The sequence below is a fragment of the Moschus berezovskii genome, chromosome 1 (genome assembly GCF_049115385.1).
Source record: "Moschus berezovskii isolate FMDL1 chromosome 1, NW_MosBer_1.0, whole genome shotgun sequence".
NCBI classification, from domain to species: domain Eukaryota; kingdom Metazoa; phylum Chordata; class Mammalia; order Artiodactyla; family Moschidae; genus Moschus; species Moschus berezovskii.
The window spans coordinates 97890221-97909122 of NC_142460.1; the positions used below are offsets into that span (position 1 = coordinate 97890221).

Here is an 18902-nt window from a genome sequence, read left to right on the forward strand (position 1 = left end):
GAAGTACAATTAAAGCAAGTATTAAAGAGAGTAATTGATGGGACATTTGCCAACTTTGAATTAATTAGATTCAGTCTTAATTTTTAAAAGTGTTGGCTGCAGCAAAATGATAGAGTAAGACATTAATGTTCCCATTATGATTCATTTCAAATTTGAACTCTTCCCAGCTCAAATCTGTTTGGTTGGTTAAAAATGAAGTGATGGTTGCAAATAACAACAGTATCCAGAAGATTATGCCAGGTTCTAAATTAGCCAAATGAAAGGCATTGTTCCCATTTCATTGTTATGAAAATCTAACTGACAGGTTCTCTAGTCTTAGTTTTAGCTTTATGAGGTGCATGTGTCTGAGTGCGTGTGCATGAACAGGAATGCCTGCTTTTAGTGAAATGGGCATATATGAGATATATTGATTGGGTTCTTCCTGCCATTGACTGAGTAGAAAACCTGTCACTTCTCCAAGTAGTGAATCATGTTGACAGACAGCAATACATTTTATAAGGTTTTTTTTTTTCCTTTGTTCAGATCATTTGTAGTTGAAGCACATTTGCCACCTTTTAAAAGTGATCTCTGCAGCATTCCAGAGCCATTGAAATATTCGTCCTGACCTGGATAGTCAGTTTCTCTGCTAGCACGGAAGAAGATTTTTAACATGAACGTAATTCTATCAACCACTCTTTGCTTTGGACTCCTAACTTTATCTGTAATGATCTTTTTAGAATCGGTGCACGGGCTGCCATATTTTATTCAAGGTATGTACACATGAATGTAAAATTCTACAGGTGGGTAAATAATCCTTATCTTCCTATTTGCATTGCTTTGATTTTTCTATCATTATGGCAATACTGTTTTAAACATCAATATAATTTAATCTTCAGACAGCCCTTCAGTAGTTGCTGTTTTAAATTAAATGTAATCTGCGATGCTGTTCTCAAGTTAATTAATTTTAACTGACACTGTACTAAATTAATTTAAACTGCATTTGTCTCTAACCAAGGGAAATCTCTTTCTTATTTCTATTTCATTAGCAAAGATGGGGATGTATAAATAGTAATACAGTGAAATGCATATTTCAAAAGTACATCTTCAGGAAAAAAAAAAAAGAGTTTTATCCAGTGAGATGATTAGTAAACTACTTATAAAAGGAGAATGACTCTGAGAACAGATCAAGACAACACTTGTATGTGCAGAGACCTGGGGAGAATGATACATTGGGAAATATATATAGTACTTTCAGGAGGAGGATGTTAACACCCACAATATTCATTGACTGTAATCAGATTTCTAAATACTTAGGGTACTTATATTAAATGAAATAATGCAATTTTTGACATCTACAAATACCATGGTAAATTTAGAGAAAATAAGTTTCTATTCTGGTCATATTGGAACTTGATCTTTTAAAAAAATTTTTCACTGCATTCTGTAGTGGAAATAGCTTTTAATCTGGGAATCAGTGAAGTTAGATTTAATGCTGACTTACTAGGCAAACCACCTAACCTCATTGAAACTTCTATATATGTCTTTACCTTTTAAAAATAGTAACTTAAAAATAGTTCTCTTTAATATCTCGTCCAATTTGAATCTATCATCTAACTGACCTCTTGGTTAGGAAGAGGGAGACAGACAGCCTTTGCTTTTGTCTTTCTTAGGGAAATCAAGACAGGATTTAATAAATTTTGTTTACATCACTCTGGGTTGAGAAAAGAATTAAGTTTCCTCTTTCAGATCTAATCCAACTGTACTAGACCATTTTGCCTCAAATGTAGTTTTAAAAGTCAATGAAAATTAGAGCAGTTCTTTTGATAGTGGAAATAAAATTGCATAAACCCTTGTTATTTATTTATAGGGATTTTCCCTTTGAAAAACAAATACAAGCCTGGGACCTAACTGCAAGACCTAAATACAAGCTTGGGGATGAAAGAATCTGGATTTAATCCCTGGCACTCACATTTTGTCTTTGACCAGCCAAAATCATTGTACTTGGTAGGCCTTCATTGCTTTTCCTATGAAATAATGGGATTTTCAGTGTTCTTAACAGCATGAATATGTGAGGAAGGAAACATCTGGCCATTCACAGAAGACTCTGCAAAATGATGATGTTAGTGGTAACTGTATTATAACTTCTGATATCATGTATATGAAATACAGAAAAATCCAATTCAAACTTTTTACTAGATTACAAATAGATAACATCTCTGACCCCAGAATGTCACACACTGATGTCCATATATCACTGGCAACATTTAGGAAAAGTTTTTCTCTGGGACCCCTTGATCTCAGTGTCATTATATGTAAATAGAGAAGACAAGTTATTGGGAAGTTTATTTTCTAATCTAAATTGTCCAGGGTTAGAGTGAACGTCTCACCATTTTTCAAAGCAAATAAATGCTTGACTTATTTTAGTCTTTTAACACACTGTTTTCAAATAAGCATTTGTTCACTGACAGGCCACAAAGGCGGGGTCATCATCCTCCCTGTGTTAGATACCATCCAAGACCAAGAACACAATCTGCCAGCTTTCCTCTGGTTTTGGGGTCACATGAAAGTGTGCCTCATAAGACTGAAACTGGACAAATTGCCCACCGTGAAATGGACAGCAGTGAATATCATGACTAGAAAGACTATTTAAAATTTTGGTATATTATCATCTGAGGGTGTTCCAGGTTTCTTTCTGGCAAAATTTCTTATCTATATCCCATGAAAAGCGTCACATTCAAATCATAAGCAAGGACACAGCTGCATCTTTTAAGCTTCAGTGTTTCAGGTAGTAATGAGTTCTTTTTTTTTTTTTTTTCCTGTATATTGCAAAAGTAATCACTCTCTTATTTCTGAGTAACTTTGCCATTCTTTTTGCTAAAAAAACACTTGGGTAGTTTTTTATTCAGTTTCTTTATCAACACTAACTTTTAGTTCAAAGACAGAAATATTAAAAGCACATGCATTTTTTTCTTTTAAAGTTGTATCTGTTTTAAGACTAAAAATAAAAATGAGAAAAAAGACTTATTTTCTATTATTTTTCTTCTTTCTAATGTCTTACTTTAGGGAAAAAATTTTTTTTTAATTTCTTGAAAAAACTTTTCTTCAGAGTTTCCTATAAAAGGTGGTTTTCTTAAAAGGCAGTGACAAGAATTTCCAAGGACAGTGTGTAATCACTGGAAACAACATGGGTAAAGAATGGTAAATACATTAATTTTCTCTTTTGAAAAATGTTCCACCTAAACACATAGAGAAGGGGACTATAAATTAAGCCAACAAAAGATTCAGAAGGTAACATTTTCTAGTTACCTTCCTCGTAGTTTTATAAATTCCCTAAATTGAAGGTGATGAGTCTGTTTCTTTTATCACAGTTCTCTTTCTAAAACAAATAATCCTTATCACCTGGCTACACAATGTTCCTCATTTTTTCAATGAAAGTATTTTAAAGATTATAATTTAACCTTTTAATAAATAGCTATAATAAAAATTGCTACACTATTGCATAATCATGAATTTGAGTGAACTCCGGGAGTTGGTGCTGGACAGGGAGGCCTGGCGTGCTGTGATTCATGGGGTCGCAAAGAGTCGGACATGACTGAGCGACTGAACTGACTGAACTGATCTTTCTCTTAAACTAAGTTATTCCTGAGGGTCTTTGTTTAATTGATGTTAAGCAAAATTTCCATTGATAGTCTATTATTTTAACTACTCAAAGAAAAAAGAACCCCAGAATTTCACAAATAACTTCTACGCCTATGAAGTAATGGAAGTTGAGGAACTTTAAAATTGAGGAAATTGAGCAACAATAAATGTGTTTGTCAATGTGAAACTTTTGATGATGCCACCTACGCCAGGTCATTTATTGTCTTTCTCAGCAAATCGTTTATTCCTTTAATTAGCCATTTAGTTATTTGAGTTTATTAGTTGACATTTTGGAGACATAGGGAATAGGAGACAATTTAAAGGAAGAGTCTAGTTAAATTATGAGCCATTTCTCTAACTGAAGCCTCAATATTCCCACTTTTAAATTTTAAACTCACTAATCTGTCTTTTATGGATGTGAGAGTCAGACTGTGAAGAAAGCTGATCACCGAAGAATCGATGCTTTTGAACTGTGGTTTTGGAGAAGACTCTTGAGAGTCCCTTGTACTGCAAGGAGATCCAACCAGTCCATTCTAAAGGAGATCAATCCTGGGTGTTCATTGGAGGGACTGATGCTAAAGCTGAAACTGCAATTCTTTGGCCACCTCATGCGACGAGTTGACTCACTGGAAAAGACTCTGATGCTGGGAAAGGTTGGGGGCGGGAGGAGAAGGGGACGACAGAGAATGAGATGGCTGGATGGCATCACCGACTCTGTGGACATGAGTTTGAGTGAACTGCGGGAGTTGGTGATGGACAGGGAGGCCTGGCGTGCTGTGATTCATGGGGTCGCGGAGAGTCGGACACGACTGAGCGACTGAACTGAACTGAACTGAACTGAATCTATCTTTTGTCCACACAGTATCAGTTATTGCTACTGAGATGGAACAGGACCTTATGATCCTTGCCCCCCAGCCCCCTTGCCCATGTCCTCAGACTGCCTTTATTTTGTGGAAAAACTTTAGACAAAGAATAAGTTTAATTGGAGATCTGAGAAAATGAAGAAACAAAGGAAAACAGTCAAAGGAAACCCAGTAATAATAATGTAGTCTTTAAGCATAATCAAGGACCTTTGGTTCCTTCTCAAGGGCCATAGATAATATTCTGAGCCGTATCCTGTGAGCTGTCTTATTGATACTGAAATACCAGGTGGAGAAATTAACTACCTGACGACCACACTGTAGTCATGACATAAGCAGCCACAATTCTGAGAACTGGCCTCAAAGAAACTGAAACAAACTGATGCTGGAACTGAAGATTGACGGTACTTAAAATAAGCAAGATTACACTGGTCAGACCACTGATGACTATCAGAGCTGACATGTTTATGCATGTAGCCCCCTCCTTCAGCCTATAAAAGCTCTTATTCCCTGAAAATCAGGGGACAGTCAGACACTGGACAGGTCTCTGCCCTCCCCAACCCTCCTGGTTGCTGGCATCCAAAATAAAGCAAACTTTCCTTTCCACTAAGCTGGCCTCTTTAAATGGCTTTTGAGTGGCAGCAGCTGGACCTGGGTTTGGTAACATGAGGAGAAAAAGAGAGGGAAGAATGATTCCATAAAAATTATATAATAAAGGTTTGATTATTTTAGGCCACCTTACAAAGTTCATTTTGTTTATGGGACACTAATTTTATTTTAATTGCATTACAATCCTGTTGAATCTTCATTTTTTGTAGCTTGAATGAAGTCTATTGTCCTGATTTCTACCCCAGAATAAAAATATGTAGGAAAATTTGGTTGATTTTTCTGTTTTTAGAGTGCTGAGAGAGTGGGCTAGGAGGTAAATGGACAAAGATGTACAGCTATATATGCAGAAAAACAATCTGACCACTTCCACAAGGTTGCCTTGGAAGGTTCAAGGCAATTCCTAGAACACGAAATGGCTCATATTTATATGTGTATAAAATCTCAAAGTCAAATTTTATATTTTATCTTAAAAACAACTTCGAATTTATATTTCTTATGTTAAACACAATAGTAGAAAAAAATTTTTTAAATACAGATGAAAAAGCAAAAGTACAACTTGCTGTAATTCTACTAAGGCAGAAATAATTCCAGGTATATTCTCCATCTCTGCTTCCTTCTCTTTCTCACAGTCTCTCTTTGAGTGTTCATATACATTCAATGATTTTTAAAACAGTTGTGTTTTTATATTACACATCTTTCTATATACACATTTTATTGGCAAGTATACACACTTTCCAGGTTGTGCAGTGGTAAGGAATCTGCCTGTCAATGCAGGAGATGCAAGAGACTCAGGTTCTATCCATGGGTTGGGAAGATCCTCTGGAGGAGGAAATGACAACCCACTCCATTATTCCTGCCTGGAAAATTCTATGGACAGACGGGCCTAGCGGGTTACACTATAGTCCATGGGGTCGCAAAGAGTTGGACATGACTGAGCAACTGAGCACACATACACATTAATGAACTGAACTGAACTGCTGTCACTCAGTCGTGTCCAACTCTTTGTGACCCCGTGAACTGTAGCCTACCAGGGTCCTCCGTCCATAGAATTTTCACATTAATAGTTACCTGCAAAATCTATTTAATCAGAAACACATTCAAGTGACACAGATTGAAAAAAGCTTTCACTTCATTGAGGTAATTATTACAGGAAATGAATTGCATCCAGATAAAGAAGATACAGATGGTGAAGAACTGTTGCTGGCTCTACTGAATAAAAATTTTGGCTTCCAAAGATCTTCCAACATTGGTGAGTTAAGAATAAAGTCAAACATTATTTATTCCATCCTCTGACCTGTTTTCTCCACATGTTAATTTATATTAAACAAAGTAATAATTGCTCATTTAAAGCTGCACTGAAGGCTTAAGTGTCTGTTATTTCATATTCATGCTAAAAGCAATGGTATTATTAAAAAACATTAAAATCTTATTTTGTTCAATTAGAGTATTCTAATGAACAGGTACAGTTAATATTTTCTTTTACTAAATGCTTCCAGGGTATTATTAAATGTTTTGAAATAGGTTTCCACTAGAAATTTCTCAAATTAATTGTGGTTTTGTGGCACTTGTTTTGAAATCATATTCTTTCAATTTGTGAAATGACTAGAGTAGAAGCCATTGAGAAATTTAGGCTCCACCAAGGTTTTTTTTTCTTTGAAGTACAGGATAATCTGATTTATAATTATGCATCCGATTGGGCTCCAAGAAATGATAGATATTGTCAGAAATTTAGCAAGTCTAACCTGAGAGACTGTGACAATATGATAATGTAGTGCTCTCTCAGAAAACGTCTGTTCTAAAAAAACTGTCTATTCGTGGGACAGGGTACTGGTTAAAACAATACCTTAATAAATACTTAAAAACACAAGATTTAAAAGTTAGAAATAAGATGTTTCATTGAGGAAAATGAACATGATTATAAAAAGAAAAATCTGTACTCAAATTGTAAAACCCGGAGAGATTACTATTAGTATTTTGGGAAATTTCCCTCTTGATTAAATTTTACAGATAAGATTTGTGGCCTGCCTTTTTTTTACTTAATATTTTTTTCATGAGAATGTCCCCCTGCCAGTGTAAAAATTTACTTCTAAACAGTAGTCCTTATTATGAAAAGTCCTTATTTAAGATAACTTTGTATTTGTGATAGAAATTAGATGCTTGCTCATTATAGTACTGATTATATTTCAACATTACAGACACTGAAAAAATGTTTGGGGCCTTATATTAGAGATACATGGGTGATCTCAAATCATACAAAAAAAAAAAAATACCTTGCCTTTCTGAATGTGTGACCTGAAGTGAATTAAATTACTTGCAATGTACATTTTTCATATGACAAATGTGTCTTGCAGATATAGAACTGGCTAACAAATTGGAGGAACTTAACCAGGTGAGAATGTGAAACACACGAAATCTCATTTTTCATAATTATTATAAGACAATTTCTTTTGAAACAGTAGTTTTTAAAGTTATTAATACTATATTTTAAAACTATTATTCTTGCTAGAAAAATAGTGAAGCAATTCAGGAAAAACAATCAAATTCTACTAAAAAAAGAAGAAAAAGAAAACAAGACAAAACTATAACTGAAGTGATCATGGGATAAAATGTCTAGAAATCTGGATTTTAGATCCAGCTCTCCAATTACCTAGGAGACCATGGAAGAATTAAAATTCTCTGGATCTAAATCTCATCTGTAAAATAGGAGGCTATAATTAGTTTGGTGGTTTTCAAAAGCTATTATTACTTTTCAAAGTGGAAATATTTCTTTCCAAACAAAATTGTATGTGGTCCCAGTAAATGAAACATATAAAAGTTGAGCTGTTCTGCTTGAAGCAGCTAGTTTGGGAGGAGAGGGAGTGAAGTGCTGCATTCTTGATCTGTCTTTGGCCTCGGTACAGGGTACCCCTTAGCAACCTTTTCCCCCAACTTCTCTCAATGAGGAAAATTGGGAAATTATTGCATTAGGTTATTTCTTAACTCTTTCAAACTCTGCTGCTGCTCAGTCGCTTCAGTTGTGTCCAACTCTGTGCGACCCCATAGACGGCAGCCCACCAGGCTTCCCCGTCCCTGGGATTCTCCAGGCAAGAACACTGGAGTGGGTTGCCATTTCCTTCTCCAATATGTGAAAGTGAAAAGTGAAAGTGAAGTCGCTCAGTCGTGTCCGACTAGTAGGGACCCCATGGGCTGCAGCCCGCCAGGCTCCTCTGTCCATGGGATTTTCTAGGCAAGAGTACTGGAGTGGCTTGCCATTAACACAGCTGCAAGCAAATTCATTATCATGTAAACCATGTGACTGTGAGAGAGAAGTATACCCCGTCAATTATTAGTAGCTAGGACACGGATACATGAAGTAGCTCAAGCTGAATTCTGTTTTGATATAGTTAGATCTCCAGGGTTTAGGCAACCAGTGATCTTGCTGAAGATCAACTTGGCTTACACTCTGGATGGAAACCTTAGGGTATCAGAATACTTCTTTCCCATTAGGAAGGACAAATATTTCAGGAAATTGAAACATACACATAAAGTCTTTGAAACTCCTTGAAAATGACTGGTCATTTTGGGTGACATCAAATGAAGTCCAGCTACATAGGCTGTGTTTATAGGCTTCCCACTGAGACTTGACTTCCTTCACTATAAACCTGTTTGTTCCTGATTGTTGAGTCATGGACCTTTCCCAGTCAGTTTCTAAATGCAAGTTTCCTTTTATTTTTCGATTTATTTTTATTTTTTATTACTCTTATTTCCTTTTCTGTTGCTTTTTTCCTTCCTTTTGTCCTCCTTTTCTTGCTCTTTCTTCTTTCATAGAAAACGGTATGGTTGTTATTAAGGACTAATAATTTTCATATTTGATTTTTAACAGCTGGAAAAGCTGAAAGAGCAGCTCATGGAAGCAAAGGAAGCTGAGATGTCCTATGCGATAGACGGTCTATCTTCTTCCCATCCTAATAAGCGAGGTAAGTTTTCACTTCAAAGTATTAACATGAAATTCTAAGATTACTTTTGCAAGTATTTCTGAGAGGGAAGAAATTAAGTTGACACTTCTTTATCTTATGTTGATGATCAGATCAAAGCTCATATTAAAAAAAAAAATTCCAGTGAAGGCTTCCCCAGTGGCTCAGATGATAATCTGCCTGCAATGTGGGAGATTAGGCTTCGATTCCTGGGGTGGGAAAATCCCTTGGAGAAGGGAATGGCTACCCACTCTAGTGTTCTTGCCTGGAGAATTCCATGGACAGAGGAGCCTGGCGGGCTACAGTTCATGTGATCTCAGAGTAGGACATGACTGAGTGACTGAGCACACAGACATTCAAATGAAGGTATTAAATGTCTGTGAACTCTGTCATGTATACAACATAGTTAGCAAGGAGGTCATATATTCCAGATTTAAGTAAAATTAGACTTTCATTGTTTAAAACTGTGTCTCACCCTTGCTATTTTGCTTTAACCGTGGAGACTAAGGAGTACTCTCATTGCTATAGCACTTAGTCCAGGTTTTGATTCATACTATTTAATTTTAGAAAGATTTGTCTTTTGGATCCTTATAACTTTTTATAACATTCCTGGAAAATTCTTGTGTATGAGAAAATTGCATATATGTCTTTTATTCACATTGTGATATGAGATTTGCTAAGGCATGTTTTACTCATTTTTACTTGTCCCCTTCTTCTCAGATTTGTCTTTAACTGCTGTAAAAAAAATGGTTTTTACAATGGAAGAGGATGAAGCAGCATTCTTTAGACACTTAGCATATACCAGACATCCTATATTTTACTATCTCAGGTAGTTATGGTTAAGTAGATAGAGTCTATAGTTAGACTGTCTGGGTTTAAATTGTAATATTGATATAGCCTACGCGTGTGACCTTGGAAAATTATCTAACTTCCTGTGCCTCATTTTCTTTGCCCCCAAATGCAAATAATAATAATCATCTTTGTGGGATTGTTAGGAGGATTTTATAAGTTAATATATGAAAGTCACTTAGAACAATATCTGGCATGTAATCAGTACTATGTAAGCCTAACTTAAAAATTCATTTTGATCATTATTACTATAATTATTATTTTATTTTCATCATAATCACCATAAGATAGCTATTACTGTGCCTGTATTATATATGGGAAAATTACATCTCAGAGGGGTTAAGTAGCATGCTAAAAATAACCCAATTACTAAGTGATTTAACCAGTGAGCCTGAAGGACATTGGTAGAGGATATATTGGAAGGTGGAAGGGAGAGAATCTGGGCTTTTTAAGGACGTTAGCTTTTACTAACTGTCATAGTGGATAAGACCAAAGCGAAATGAGAAAGGGGTGGCAGAAAATGAGATGGTTAGTTGACGTCACCGAATTAAGGGACATGAATCTGAGCAAACTTCGGGAAATAGTGGAGGATGGAGGAGTCTGGTGTGCTTCTCTCAATCCTCATAATAAATTGATAGAATCACAGAGTCGGACATGACTTAGTGGCTGAACAATTATTGTCAGGAAGCATAACAGGAGGCTTCCTGTGTGCTGTTTTGGATCTGTCAGGAATTCTCTGTTCCTTATTAATTCCTGAATATTCAGGAATGAAGAGGAGAGGCAAGTCTCTCCCGGGGGCTGAGGAATCCAGGCATTTCCTTCGTTAGTTTCTCTATATGGTGATAAGTACCCTCGTCATTTTTATGAACCATATTGTAAAAGTGATTATTTACAACTCTCTCTCTTTAATATGGATCGCTTATGTTTTGTAAGTCTGGAATTTTAATCTTTATCTTTGCTGAGAATAACTACAGTATATATGCCCACACCATGTTGATTAAAACACCTTTGCTCCATCAGATCTTTGGTCCCTGTGTCTTGCTTTCTCTCTCTATCTCTCTTTCTCTATTTTTCAGGCTAATTCCTGGAGCGTAGAGGCTCTCTGTGTTCACTTTCCTGCCCAGGCTTCTAAGACCCTCTCAAGAATGCGCTCTGTGCCTTCACCCCATCGAGAGGGCGCCTGAGGCCTTCGTGAACAGAGCAAGCCCCGTGCCAGGGGCTTTATTGGCTTTCTGCGTAAACCAAGGAATATCAGCCTCTTTCTCTTTCCTTTACTTTCTTATCGGTCGACTCCAGACCACCAAGTTCCGGTCCATTAAAGGACCTCAACAAATTATCATATAGGAACACTGAAAATTTGGGGCAAGTGAAATAAATTTCAACAGAACCACTCTTGATGTTTCAGTTCAGTTCAGTTCAGTCACTCAGTCGTGTCCGACTCTTAGCAACCTCATTAACCACAGCACGCCAGGCCTCCCTGTCCATCACCAACTCCCAGAGTTCACTCAAACTCATGTCCATCGAGTCGGTGATGCCATCCAGCCACCTCATTCTCTGTCGTCCCCGTCTCCTCCTACCCCCAATCGCTCCCAGCATCAGAGTCTTTTCCAGTGAGTCAACTCGTCGCATGAGGTGGCCAAAGTATTGGAGTTTCAGCTTTAGCATCAGTCCTTCCAATGAACACCCAGTATTGATCTCCTCTAGAATGGACTGGTTGGATCTCCTTGCAGACCAAGGGACTCTCAAGAGTCTTCTCCAGCACCACAGTTCAAAAGCATCAATTCTTTGGTGATCAGCTTTCTTCACAGTCCAACTCTCACATCCATACATGACCACGGGAAAAACCATAGCCTTGACTAGACGGACCTTTGTTGGCAAAGTAATGTCTCTGCTTTTTAATATGCTATCTAGGCTGGTCATAACTTTCCTTCCAAGGAGTAAGCGTCTTTTAATTTCATGGTTGCAATCAGCATCCGCAGTGATTTTGGAGCCCCAAAAAATAAAGTCTGACATGGTTTCCACTGTCTCCCCATCTATTTCCCATGAAGTGATGGGACCAGATGCCATGATCTTTGTTTTCTGAATGTTGAGCTTCAAGCCAACCTTTTCACTCTCCTCTTTCACTTTCATCAAGAGGCCTTTGAGTTCCTCTTCACTTTCTGCCATAAGGGTGGTGTCATCTGCATATCTGAGGTTATTGATATTTCTCCCGGCAATCTTGATTCCAGCCTGTGCTTCTTCCAGCCCAGCGTTCCTCATGATGTACTCTGCCTATAAGTTAAATAAGCAGGGTGACAATATACAACCTTGATGTACTCCTTTTCCTATTTGGAACCAGTCTGTTGTGAAAACTACTAGACCATTCAGATATGACCTAAATCAAATCCCTTATGATTATACAGTGGAAGTAAGAAATAGATTTAAGGATCTAGTACAGTGGAAGTAAGAAATAGATTTAAGGATCTAGATCTGATAGATAGAGTGCCTGATGAACTCTGGACGGAGGTTCGTGACATTGTACAGGAGACAGGGACCAAGACCATCCCCATGGAAAAGAAATGCAAAAAAGCAAAATGGCTGTCTGAGGAGGCCTTACAAATAGCTGTGAAAAGAAGAGAAGTGAAAAGCAAAGGAGAAAAGGAAAGATATAAGCATCTGAATGCAGAGTTCCAAAGAATAGCAAGGAGAGATAAGAAAGCCTTTCTCAGCAATCAATGCAAAGAAATAGAGGGAAACAACAGAATAGGAAAAACAAGAGATCTTTTCAAGAAAATTATAGATATCAAAGGAACATTTCATGCAAAGACGGGCTTGATAAAGGACAGAAATGGTAAGGACCTAACAGAAGCAGAATATATTAAGAAGAGGTGGCAAGAATACACAGAAGAACTGTACAAAAAAGATCTTCACGACGAAGATAATCACGATGGCGTGATCACTCACCTGGAGTCAGACGTCTTGGAATGTGAAGTCAAGTGGGCCTTAGAGAGCATCACTACGAACAAAGCTAGTGGAGGTGATGGAATTCCAATTGAGCTATTTCAAATCCTCAAAGATGATGCTGTGAAAGTGCTGCACTCAATATGCCAGCAAATTTGGAAAACTCAGCAGTGGCCACAGGACTGGAAAAGGTCAGTCTTCATTCCAATCCCAAAGAAAGGCAATGCCAAAGAATGCTCAAACTACTGCACAATTGCACTCATCTCACACGCTAGTAAAGTCATGCTCAAAATTCTCCAAGCTAGGCTTCAGCAATATGTGAATCGTGAACTTCCAGATGTTCAAGCAGGTTTTAGAAAAGGCAGAGGCACCAGAGATCAAATTGCCAACATCCGCTGGATTATGGAGAAATCAAGAGAGTTCCAGAAAAACATCTATTTCTGCTTCATTGACTATGCCAAAGCCTTTGACTGTATGGATCACAATAAACTATGGAAAATTCTTGATGTTTAGTGGAGAATATACTGCTGCTGCTGCTAGGTCGCTTCAGTCGTGTCTGACTCTGTACGACCCCATAGACGGCAGCCCACCAGGCTCCTCTGTCCCTGGGATTCTCCAGGCAAGAACACTGGAGTGTATTGCCATTTCCTTCTCTAGAATACACTGCAAAAAGGAGCAAAAATGCAAGCAGAGAGACCTTTAATGAGGCTAATTAAGAGTCTAGATAATAAATGGTGGTAACTTTAATTAGGGTGGCAGTAGTGAATTGATAGGAAGGAGTCTGATACTAGATACATTTTGAAAAAAGAAAAGTCAACAAAATTTGCTCTAAAATTATATGTGAGTTGTAGAAAAAAGAGGAAGATTTGTAAATGACTCCAAGCTTTTGTTCTAAGTGACTAGGGATCAATGGGCAATTTCTGTTTATTGAGGGCTTCCCTAATGGCTCAGAAGGTAAATAGTCTGCCTGCAATGCAGGAAACTCAGGTTTGATCTCTCGGCGGGGAAGATCCCCTGAAGAAGGGAATGGCTACCCATTTCAGTATTCTTGCCTGGAGAATTCCATGGACAGAGAGTTGGAGGAGGCAACATGGTGCAAGTGTTTGGTGATGGAAAAGAGTTGGTACAGAGATTTATTGAATCTTTTCATAGTCAGTATGGCCTAGGCTATGATATGTTACAAGATTTAGTTAAAATCTCATAGACTTAATATAAGGAAATCCATAAAGTTCAATACACATAGTATTAATACAAGCCTCTTCTATTTTGTGGCTGTATCATCTAGATTGTTGCTATAACTTGACTGCCTCCAAGATTACCAAGATGAAGGAGAGGGATAGATGCCGCATCTCAGCTCTCAGTTGCCTCAGTTCAGGGACATGCATCTCTTCTACTGATCCACTGCCTTTAATTAGTCGCTTGAGCTGCCACCAAAATATTGGAAGAACAAGCTAATAAAAGTTAGAAAGCACTTATAAAAATACATGGCGAGTTCTGCCTCCACTACAGTCAATCCTTTGATCTTTTGTTAACCACATAGACTGCACTCAACTGACTCTCTGTTAGAGACAACCCCAAATGCCTTTCACTTCTGCACCCTGAACAAAGAACAGGCTCTCCAAGAGATACTAATTTTTGTCAAATACAATGTGGCTCCACTTCATTCACAGACTTATTAGCTAAAAGGACAAATTCAATACTTATCATGGGAATAGGGAAAGGATAACAACAATCAATCATTTATTCATAAAGGAAAAGAACATGAGACATGAATAGTAACTGCTATCAATTCTGAAATCCCACAAGGCAAATATTATAAAGGTCTCTTACTCTGGAGATGGAGAAAATTTCTTGCTTAGGACCTTCTAGTGTGTAGGAGGAGTCCTTTGTCCATTGTGTTGTTTCCCCTGACCAAAGTTTTTGCTTTTTTTCCCCTCCATTTTTTATCCTTCAACACAGCTTATGTGTTTTGGGGGGAATATTTTTTTTGAGGCTTGAATGGTTTTCTCAGGCCTCTTCCTACTCTCACAAAGTTGGAGGCCCAAGGTTTATTGCATTTTAAACTGTCAAAGATGTTTTTAGTTCTAGGGTTTATGGTATCTTTGACAATGATTTCTTGTACCAATTAAGATAGCCTCTCAACTATTGCTGCACAGTTTTTACAAAACTATTTTAACTATTTTGTGTTCTTACCCCCAAGTGAGTTGCCTTGGCGAAAATACTTTGAAAGGTAACAATCTAATTTTTTGCCTTGAATTCCTTATTTCAATTGATACTTATCTGACCTCACTCAGAATCATTTTAAATTCCTTTTTATAGTTTTGGGATCTAGAAACAGCTCTTGAAATATTTCCAGGTCTTGTATTTCTGAACTACCTTTGTTTCATTTTTATTTATTTGTAAAGACACCATTTCCCCCTAAGCTTACTATTGCTTGTAATACGTGGCTAAGTGTATCCACCAGAAACCTAAACATACTGCCAATGCTCTATTTCCTTACCTTTTTCTTCTAGAAGTTCCAGAGGAACACATTCTGAATCTGAACTGTTGTAGATGTCAGTTTTACCACACATCTTGCTACTTTGTAAAATGACTCTTCTTGTTTCCAGCCTGTGACATCAGTTTCCTTGTCTGCCATTAATCAGTTGCTGAGGCTGTGCCATGACTTAGCTTCCTCTTAGAGTAGCTTCCTCTTAGAGTAGCAAGAGTTATTAAGTTATGCTCCTTCAAGTTATTAAGGTATGCTGCTGCTGCTGCTAAGTCGCTTCAGTCGTGTCTGACTCTGTGCGACCCCATAGACGGCAGCCCACCAGGCTCCCCTGTCCCTGGGATTCTCCAGGCAAGAACACTGATAAATTAGGCAAACCACATCAACAAAATAACCTTAAAAATTCAGTGGTGTAACTTGGTTTAAGATTTATTTCATGTTTACATGAAGCCTTGTGTACCTTGGTTATTTTCCTTCACTTTGTGCCTGAACCATGTGTCCCTATAGCAGGATAGGAAAGATATGGAGGAAAATGCATCCTTACCTTCCAAAATTAGGCACATGTTCTCAATCTAACTTAATGGGACTAGGGGAGCACTTGGGAAATGTCAAGAAACACAATGAACAGTTGGAGAATCCTATCTCTACTATACACATTTTGAGCTTGTTATGTCATGTATAACAAAATTTTCCCAGTAGTGATTTGAGTAAACCCCTGCGTATATAAATTTGGAGCTTAGGGAAGTAGCCCAGACTGGAGATCTGAATATGACAGTTACCTGCATGTCAGTATTGCTTGGTATTGTGATGAAACTCTCTAGGGAGTCACTCTAGATAGATATAAAACAGAAGACATCCGAGGACAAGTGCCAGGCCACACCAAGGATAGAGACTGGGTAGATGAGAGAGGAGGAGCAGCTACCATGGAAAAAGGCCACAAGGAGAAAAATGCCTCAGATATCAAACAAAAAAACTGTTTCCAGGAAGACATAGTTCAGCTGTTCCTAAAGCTATGATAGGTCCAGTAAAATGAGAGCTGAGACTTTCCATCTGAACAGCAATGGGAAGGGTTTTAATTATTTTGACAAGAATTATTTGATGGACTTTTGGTTAAGGAGAATATGGTAAAACAACAGAAATAACTAACAACAGACAACTCTTTTGAGGAATTTTGTTCTGAAGGGTAGTAAAAATTGGAATATTAGCTGAAGTAACTTGCAGGGGTCAAGGAAGCTTTGTGATTGTTTTTAATCAAGGAGATATTAAAGCATTTATGCATGTAGTAGGAACAAAATAAATATTTGTAGTGATAAACGTATGAATTAGATGCCCAGGTTGGGTACCAGAAACAATCCACATCACATCTGTCATTTTTATTGGGATAACTAGAAACAGTTTACTATGAATAACAATATATGAAGATGAAATGAACTCAGAGATTCAGCTTAAAACTAGAATATCTTAAATGTCTGTGAAATAATGTTATTTGTTTAACCATTTAATATATACTTGACAAACACCTGGTAAATCCTTCTTTTCATTAAACATATAGCTGCCTAACACGAAGCATCATGCTAAAAACAGGGATTAGAAGAGGGAACCAGAAGAATGCTGGCTAGGGTGTTCCCCCCACCCCCCACATAAATGATAAATAATAGATAAGCATTGAGGAGTTGGTGATATCATTCATGAAGATTTCCTTCAACTGGTTCAGTGCACCAGAACCGAACTGCTCTTGAGGTGCAAGTCTTGGATATGTGTAGATTTATATTTTCCTTCTTGACTGAGATATTCAAAGATATCCAAAGCAACACAAAGGGACTTTCCAAAATATAAAAAGAATATTGGATTAGAGGACCAAGCTCCTCAATTTACTGTCTGAAAATAAATCTCTACTTTCATGGGATTTGAATGTGTTTTGTTGAAAGAAAACTGTGGCTCTTTCAGGAATGATAAGTAAACTCTGAGTACTATTGAACACTCTGTGTATATGTGGTGATGAGCGCTAAGGCCACAGTTTAAAGAGTAAGTGAAGTTAGGGAGAGATACCTGGGCAGGAAGATAGACTTTTATCATTTATGGCGAAGAGTGTCCTATGAGTTTCCAACTCATTTTTATTGTGCATCCCATTAATCAATAGTGAATCAAAGACCTATCTCCCCAAGGTCTTCATTTTATAAAACATTTAATTTGAAGGAAATTAGAAAAATTTGTAATTAATTAGATGAAGCTGAAGTTAAGTCAGACAATTGATTGGGAACAATGCACAGAAGATTTAAAATCACTCATTCATGCATTTAAAGATTAAAATGCTGCTTGAATTAGTTTGATTTTTTTCTGAAGAATCACTTTATGATAAGAATGTGAGACTCAATTTGACAATCAAATTACATAAATATCATTTGGTGGTTCGTAAAGTGAAGTTTAAATTCTCTTCCTTCTTTTTCCTCCAGTAAATAGAAGCATATTTATCACTGATTTTGCTTATTTGCTTAGTCCTCTTTGGGACTTGAAATAGAAAGTGAAAGTCACTCAGTCATGTCTGACTCTTTGTGACCCCATGAAATAGTCTATGGAGTTCTCCAGGCCAGAATAATGGAGTGGGTAATCTTTCCAACCCAGGGATCGAACCCAGGTCTCCCACACTGCAGACAGATTCTTTACCAGTTGATTCATCAGGGAAGCCCTTCTAAAATAGAGGAGTACATCTAGTAGAATGGCCTATTGTATTTTTTGAATTGTGTTACATGCATTATAATGTAAAGCAGAGCTGTCCATTAGAACTTTCTTTAATGAGGTGACCATTCTCTAATTTGTACTGCCCATTTATGGTCATCTATTGAGCACTTAAAAGTTGGTTAGTATTATAGAGAAGTTGAATCTTCAAAAATTTGTTTAATTTTAATTAAAGATCCATATGAGGGTCAGTTCAGTCAGTTCAGTTCAGTGGCTCAGTTGTGTCCGACTCTTTGCCACCCCATGAATCACAGCACACCAGGCCTCCCTGTCCATCACCAACTCCCGGAGTTCACTCAAACTCATGTCCATCGAGGCTGACTACCACTAAATATCTGTTTTAGAAAACTTTCTCATACTAAGGCATACTTAAACTATTTTATTTAAATGTTATATTTTTTTATCCAAAATCTTTCTAATAGAGAATTGTTTTGTTTCTTTTTTAGCTTGTTTTTGGAAATACTGTGTCTAAAGTTTTTGCTCTGGGTGGAAAAAAGGATAAGAACATTAGAAAAAGTTATATATCTACCCACTCTACTGTTTAAAGATTGAAGCTATTTCAAGTATTAAAAAAATAGTGGCAGAGTTTATACAGCTTGTTACATGCTTTAAGTTTATGTTGTGAATTGTAGTGACAAATTAGTTGCACTTGAATGGCATGGACTATTAGAATGACTCTGTAGAACTAAAGTTGAGAGTGCTGTATCTATTGTATGCTTTCCATAAATTCATTGTCTACATATCATTTTGTTCAGTGATGACTAAGCTGTTGAGCTATCAATTAAAAAATTTAAAAATTGCTTTGGAAAATTAAATTATATTGTCTGAATCTTTGTGGAAAATATGTAT

The 18902-nt window shown here is 37.1% G+C and overlaps 1 protein-coding gene across 1 annotated transcript; it reads left to right on the forward strand.

Moving 5' to 3' along the window:
• The first annotated feature begins 649 nt into the window (after positions 1 to 649).
• Positions 650 to 18525, forward strand: UTS2B (urotensin 2B). The gene is made up of 5 exons (XM_055418584.2): positions 650 to 749; positions 6238 to 6336; positions 7439 to 7476; positions 8950 to 9043; positions 18500 to 18525. Exons 1-5 carry the CDS (start codon positions 650 to 652, stop codon positions 18523 to 18525), a joined length of 357 nt encoding a protein of 118 aa, XP_055274559.2.
• The last annotated feature ends 377 nt before the right edge of the window (positions 18526 to 18902 follow it).

Excerpts from the sequence above, each read along its gene's own strand:
- UTS2B (XM_055418584.2), top strand. The coding sequence starts at position 650 with ATGAACGTAATTCTATCAACCACTCTTTGCTTTGGACTCCTAACTTTA. Across the intron at positions 6,337-7,438 it reads CCAAAGATCTTCCAACATTG|ATATAGAACTGGCTAACAAA; the intron begins GTGAGTTAAGAA and ends TGTGTCTTGCAG. Across the intron at positions 9,044-18,499 it reads TTCCCATCCTAATAAGCGAG|CTTGTTTTTGGAAATACTGT; the intron begins GTAAGTTTTCAC and ends TTTCTTTTTTAG.